At 40.1% G+C, this 6,551-nt stretch overlaps 1 protein-coding gene across 1 annotated transcript in view; it reads right to left on the bottom strand.

Annotated features, from left to right (window-relative positions):
* Positions 1-3,941: 3,941 nt before the first annotated feature.
* Positions 3,942-6,551, bottom strand: part of PCTP (phosphatidylcholine transfer protein) — a gene marked incomplete at its 5' end in the record, with an annotated part of 3,812 nt that continues 1,202 nt past the window's right edge. The window contains 4 exons of the mRNA XM_010142483.1: positions 3,942-4,096; positions 4,572-4,639; positions 5,328-5,499; positions 5,834-5,913. Coding sequence (XP_010140785.1) covers positions 4,031-4,096; positions 4,572-4,639; positions 5,328-5,499; positions 5,834-5,913 — 386 coding nt within the window. The remainder of the gene's footprint in view (positions 4,097-4,571; positions 4,640-5,327; positions 5,500-5,833; positions 5,914-6,551) is intronic.

Genomic DNA, 6,551 nt, shown 5'->3' with positions numbered 1-6,551 from the left:
CTCAAAAAGCATTATCATCCATACAGTCCATAGTCCTTCCAGATTTATAAGAAATTACCTGCTGTCATAAGCCTTCCTTTTGTGTGGAAGTTTTCAGTGTCTTTTAACCTTTAAGAGATGAGTGAAAACCAAAGTTTTCTGTATGAAAGTCCAGTAGTCTCCTCTGATCAAAAGACTACAGTGGGGCAGTAAATTTGGTTATAAACTATCCTCCTGTCTAGAGAAAGACAAATTTGCGTTCAGGGAGAGATTACTCTCAGCTAAGTGATATTGAAACACCGTTAGATCCCATTTGAAAATGTTCTTTTTACATAGAAAACTAACATAAGGGAAAGCAGAAGTGCTTGTGGGAAGATACATCTAGTGTGCATTAGTATCAGAAGTCTATCCCCCATCTTCCCACATTTTTGTTCCACTAAATTATAAAAACAGCCAATGACCTGCTTGAGAAATGAAGTATCAACCAGATGTTTCCTGAGCAAGGACAACTTGTGTTTCCCTTTACACACCATCTTCTGAGAGGCAGCGCTACCGTGACTGCGTAGGTGACATCATTCACTATGTTGACTTTGGGTTACTCCAAATCTTTCCTTTCCTTTACCTTCCAACTCAAATACAACAGTTTTCTGGAAAGATCCCATGGAAAGAACGGATTTGAAAGACTAGAACACAATGTGGAAGGATAGTTTATATCCTCTTTGTTACAGCACCACTCCTTATGGAAACAGGGGGTGGGTGCCCAGTCAGCCCCCAAAAGAACCACTTCTTCATGTGAAGAACAACATTTAAAAACATGTTTTTGTAAGAGCTAGTAATTTTAAAATAAAAATTCTGTATGAGAACAGATCCAAAGCTCATGATTTATCAAGAGTCTGATCACTGCACTTTGAATCAAAAACTACAGCATTTTCCTCATTCTGTTTGGCAACCTGGAAAATTTCATTTGCCCCTGTTGTTCTGTAGTGGGACACCTACCCATCTGTTAATGGGGCTGGGATATAGAAGATGAGAGGCTCAACCCTCATCTAACAGAAATGCTTCATTCTTTTTATTCAAACAAACAACCCTATGTTTACAACAGATCACTCTAAAATACAAACTTTGCGCTCCAGTTTTAGACAAGCTGGTGGAAACACAAAGCTGTTTTTCAGGTGCTACACTAACAAACAGCATGGGAAGGGGTGGGAGGGGGTGTCCATTTTTTAACCCTATGCACCAGAACTCATAATGCATAACGACTTACAACTTCCACAGTAGGTAAATTTCTGTTCGAGCTATCCAGAAAAGTTCACACAATACATGTATAATTTATACCATATCACTATTTAATCAGTCATGAATAAAGCTCTTAAGTGCTTTATGAATGTCTTTACATCCAAAGACTGAAAAATACCAACACTTTCCTTCCAGTCATAATCTATGTAAACAAGCAGCCACATCACACAGAGCTGAAACTGCTTTTTCTTCCCTGGTAATACAAGATAGGAGTAATAACACGTTCTTAAGTAACCTGAAGTGCCACCGCATATTCATGTAACTCTGAATAATGACAAGCACGCATGGGGACCTACATTTAACAGATGATCTGATGCTGCATTCATCTCCCATTGCTGGTTGGTTGCTTGTAAATAGAGGAAAAGGTGTTTTCAGTAGCTGCTGTTTAATCACGTGTTTTAATTTGGGAAGTTGTGTACAGCACAAGAAACTGCCTGTGCAATGGTTTTCATATAGGGATACATGAGCAAAATGTGCATTCTACTCACTTTGGGGTCTGCAGGAAATACAGTTTTCAGCAAGATTGACAATGGTGCCATTCAGCCTCTGGAATGCTCAGTCTTGCTGTTTCAGCCCATTGTAGACAAATGTAGACATTTTATGACAAGTAACTATAATGACAAATATGCGATCTGGAATTTATGAGTATAAAATGCCTTCACCCTTTCTCCTGCTTTCATTTCATTAAGGACTAAACAAACTCACAGACTGGTTGGAGAAAAAACATTAAAAAAAATTACCTCATCTGTAGATGATTCCTCTCTGTACACACACTCAGATCACTAGGTACATGTCTTGTAAACCTAGAAACTCTGAAGTTTTAAGGTAGGTTTACAATTACCATGGTACAGAGGTCAGTTTTGTTCAGAAGCAATTGGAAATCAATTAATTTGCATCATTGCTCCAGGAATAATCATCCTCAGCTTGTCCCCTCTTTAAATTGTCATGTCAAGTCCAGAATAGTTTGGCTTGCTCTCCTTTCTTCTTTTTGAACAACCTGCCCGGTCTCGCCTTCGCTGTTTTGCTTCAGGACATAACTTGTATCCACATCCTGTTGTTCAAAAGCAACCCTAGTATTCTTGTGATTGCTCATGACATTTGAATTCCTGCATCCTTAGCATGCTGCTGAAATGCTTTCAGAATTCTCAAGGTAAATTTTTTAAACTTTGCCAAAACCACCAGGTAAAACATGATCATTAGTATGATGGAGATAATTCATTTTCAGTACACATTAATAAAAATTTGGCTCCAGTTCCAAGTAAGTGCATATATACAAAAATTAAGGAAAGTTAAAGAGAATTATGTTTCAGAAATATTCTCTCTTCGTGTCTGTTCTTATCTCCTGGGGGAAAAAAGCGACAGCTAAATTTAAAATGGATTGAAAGTTCTCTAGCACTGTAACATTCAATTCAGCAGCGCTCTCCAAGTCAGACACTTGAAAAATGCCCAAAATGGTGGCAGCAAGATCTGCAGAACACACGGAATCCTACTTAGTTCTCATGAATCCAAGTTATTATTTCAAAAGCCTTTAAAAAATAAAGCAGCCCATGATATCAGCCTGTCATTTGTGACCTGCCCAGCATGGCTGCTCCTAAACGTGAGACAGAACAAGAGCACTGCATGGAGAGAATAATGATTTATTGGAAACTAGTATTTACACAAAGAATAAAGGCAACCACTTCAACCACGTCTTCTTCAACGAGACAAAGCTACCCCATTACAAGATTTGTTCAGTAACAGGATTAGATTTGGTAACGATGCAGAGTATTTTAAATCCCTGAGATTGAGGCCCTCTCATCTTTTATGCACTCCAACCCCTCCTTCCCCAAAGGTGCTGGAAATTTAATTTCTTGCTCAGTTGTGCTTTTGGTGGATTATCATCCAAAATTACAGTTCCATTCTTTACAGCAGCATGGAATTTAAAAATGCAAGCAAGCCCAGCTTTCATATCAAGTTCATTCACATTCAGCTGCAGGTATCCAGTTTCAAATTGCTTCCAGTTTCAAGTTGCTATCTGAGTTCCTTTACAGGTAAGGCTACTGGCTCTGACGATGTAACTTGTTCCCCTTAAATCAGACATGGAAGACAGCTCCTTTTTTTCTAGCTGGACACAGCTAATGGTTTTTACTTTTCATACAGAGGTATTGAGATGCCAGTACAAGGCTTTAGGCATAAGTCCTTTTGAATGTGGACTTAAAGCCATCACAAGGAAGCTTATTAACACAGAGTTCCAGTTCCTACTGAAGGCTTTAGTATTCACCTATATGCCCTCAGCATTTTTTAGGTTTATAGCAGGCAAACAGTTTAAGAATTACAGTCTTGGGTAGCAAAAGTGGTTCCTCCTAAGCAACACAAGTTCCTTCATTCAATTTCATGCTGCAAGGCCACAAAGGCAGATCAAGGCATAACACCTGCAGAGAATTTTCAGTCCAAGTTCAGACATCTTTCCTAGCAAGATCGTTGTCTCTTGTTCAAGGAGATAATATTTCAATCAGCTGAACTCCTTGAGTTGACAAATGACACAGCATAATGACGACAAACTTCCAAAAGGTTGCAGCCAATGTTGGTGTTACCGTGCAAGTGGCCAGTGCCTCAGTTGTAGATGGAAACAAAGATCAAATCAAACTCAAAGCGTAAACCAACTAAAATCAAATTATTTCCAATATTAGAGATAGATTTTATCCAGTGTGATATATAATAGCCACTCCTGTAAGCGCAGAGCTCTAGGACTTAAAGAATTCAGATTGACTCTGACCTATGTGCTCTTAGAATAATTATGGCAAGCTTTCTGCATATCCTTCAAGAAGGCAGGCACACCACTCTGTAAAGAGAACAGTGGAAAAGTCATTCTTGCGTAATATAACCAAGAAAAACTATAAGCAAGATGCGAATTCCCACTATATAGATCAAAGACTTCAAACAATCTTGACTAAAGCAGCAGACCCTTCCTTCAATCCTTCATGCACAGACTGCATTACTGAAGATTGCTTGTGTTGAGGCCGTTCACCTATGCCCTGAAACATGGATTTGTTGGTTCTGTTGCACAGATTTACCTGCCTCGTTGACTAACCAAAGGAATTTGCTAGGAATAAAAAAAAAAAAGTAAGACATCTGCCATGAGAGCAGACAATAGCAAGACTCTAAAAATGGGACTGCCTAAGAGCTGGAAAAGTCAGTATGTTTGTTTCAGAAAAAAAGGAATTCTCCCCAGCATGCAGAAGACAGGAATGGAGGCAGTGAACACAGTGTTTGAAAGAGACTGGCCAAAGACAGTTGTGCTGTCAGCCTTTACTTACCTTGGCAGCCCAGTTGACCAGCCACGATGGAATCATCCCACCAGGATTATCAAAATAGTACATGTAGACTAGAGATGAGAGAGAAGTAACCAGTTATCCGGCAATAGTCTGAGTATGAGATCTAATACCAGATGACAGTAGCTGTCAGTGCTCATGACTGAATCACCAAGTACAACAGTTTTGCTCTAAATCCTTCACAAAAAAAGTGAACTGGTACTGAAGCGGAATGCGAAGGAAGTACAGCCATTCCCAGTTAACCTTGGGGAAGCTGAGAGTGCCAGAATATTAATTTAGATTATTGCAAACCATTTTAGGCAGCCTGTCTTATAAAATAAAGTTGTCTTTAAAGAACTAATCTCAGACAGGAGTCAATCTCTAGGCAAACGCTTTAATCTATAAATCTGTCAAACATGACATTTTTATCATTGCGCAGTTACCCAGACTGCAGCCGGCAGCAGACTGTCCAACAGAACAGGCTGGCAGGAAAAGAAGTGCGGGCTGGGGGGGTGGAGGACTGAAGCGGTCAATAGTCTATTCTTAGCTAACCAGCCCAACTGTTAAATAAAAGATTCTTCACACTAGCACACTGCACTGGACATTCCCAAAAGTTTCATTAAAGTATTCCTAGTGCTCAGTACATCCACTTTATAGCAACTGTTTTGGCTTAAAATTTCCAGTCTCCCTCGTTTTGGCATTTTGCCAATACAAACATCCTTTGGCTACATGACTTGTCATGACACTTTCTTGACCTCTTACCTTTAGATCCAGTCTTGCCATCACTTTCAATTGCCAAACTTTGTTTATAGCTTTTAACTCTGATAATACCAGGCTTTTCAGGGCACTGAGGAACAGACACACTTTGAGCTAACACAACCCAGATCTTCCGCCCATCAACATCCATCTCTCGACACTCACGAATATAGACATACTGTATTCCAAGTTGAGGAGGCATGTCAAAACACTGCCAGTTTGACATATGATGGATTGACAAGTGAATTCCATTACAAATACCAACTCCTTCAAGATATTCCTTATGTGTCTAAGGATTCAATCCCGCAGAGCAATAATTCAGCTATGTGAGCTTTAGTTGTGTGTGGGAAGAGGCACCCACGCTCTTCTCCATGCTGTACATATTCCTGTAACATGAGGACTGCAAGATCTTTGATCAAGTGCAAACCAGCAGTAGAATCAGTACATTGCTGGGATTCCTGGATGACCAGGTGACAAAAACTGCAAGAGGAACAAAAAGCTTGAAAGGATACATCTCTGTTTGAGAGAGGAAAAGGGTACTTCACCTCCCAGTAGATTACTTCTTCACCATCATATGTTTTCTTATACAGTTCTGCAGTTAAAAAAAAGAAGACTTTCAGATATTTTTAATGTCTACTGCAACAGAACCATACATGGCATCAAGAACAGCTCAGATTTCTGACACGAACACTTTTTACATGCAACCCTTATGCCAAAATTGGTAGGTAGGTAGGTACTGTTGTAGCAGAAGACGACATTAAAAAAAGTGGTGTAGCAGGGTTCTTCAGAAATCAAATACACTAAAACAGGTGGCCTGTTTTTCTGCTCCTGTTGAATTCATTGTGGAAAAAAATAAAACAACAAAACACACCACCAACAACAAAATAAAACCAGTCCTGCAAGTCAGCTGTCACTCACAAAACCAGCTTTTCCTCTTCCCCAGTCCTGGAGGCACAGTTCTCGACTCCCAGGGCTGTAGTAAGCCACTGCACGATGCTCTCCACCAGGGGTCACCGGAGCATTGCTTTAGCAGCTCTGCCTTCACTGCAAACTGCAGCGCTTTCCTTTTTCAAAGCGATTTGCTGCGTTAGCACTGCTGGGAACAATGATCTCCATCAGGACAGTGTTGCAGTCAGGAGTAGGCGGTTTCACTATTCAACCATTTCGTATCATGCCACAGAAGCGTGTGATACCACAGTCACTGCTCTACAGTTCAGCCACAGTTCTCCT

This window comes from Buceros rhinoceros, unplaced genomic scaffold, assembly GCF_000710305.1.
Source record: "Buceros rhinoceros silvestris isolate BGI_N320 unplaced genomic scaffold, ASM71030v1 scaffold24238, whole genome shotgun sequence".
NCBI lineage: Eukaryota > Metazoa > Chordata > Aves > Bucerotiformes > Bucerotidae > Buceros > Buceros rhinoceros.
Note: the sequence above shows the minus strand (reverse complement) of the source record. Positions and strands in the feature narration are given on the sequence as shown.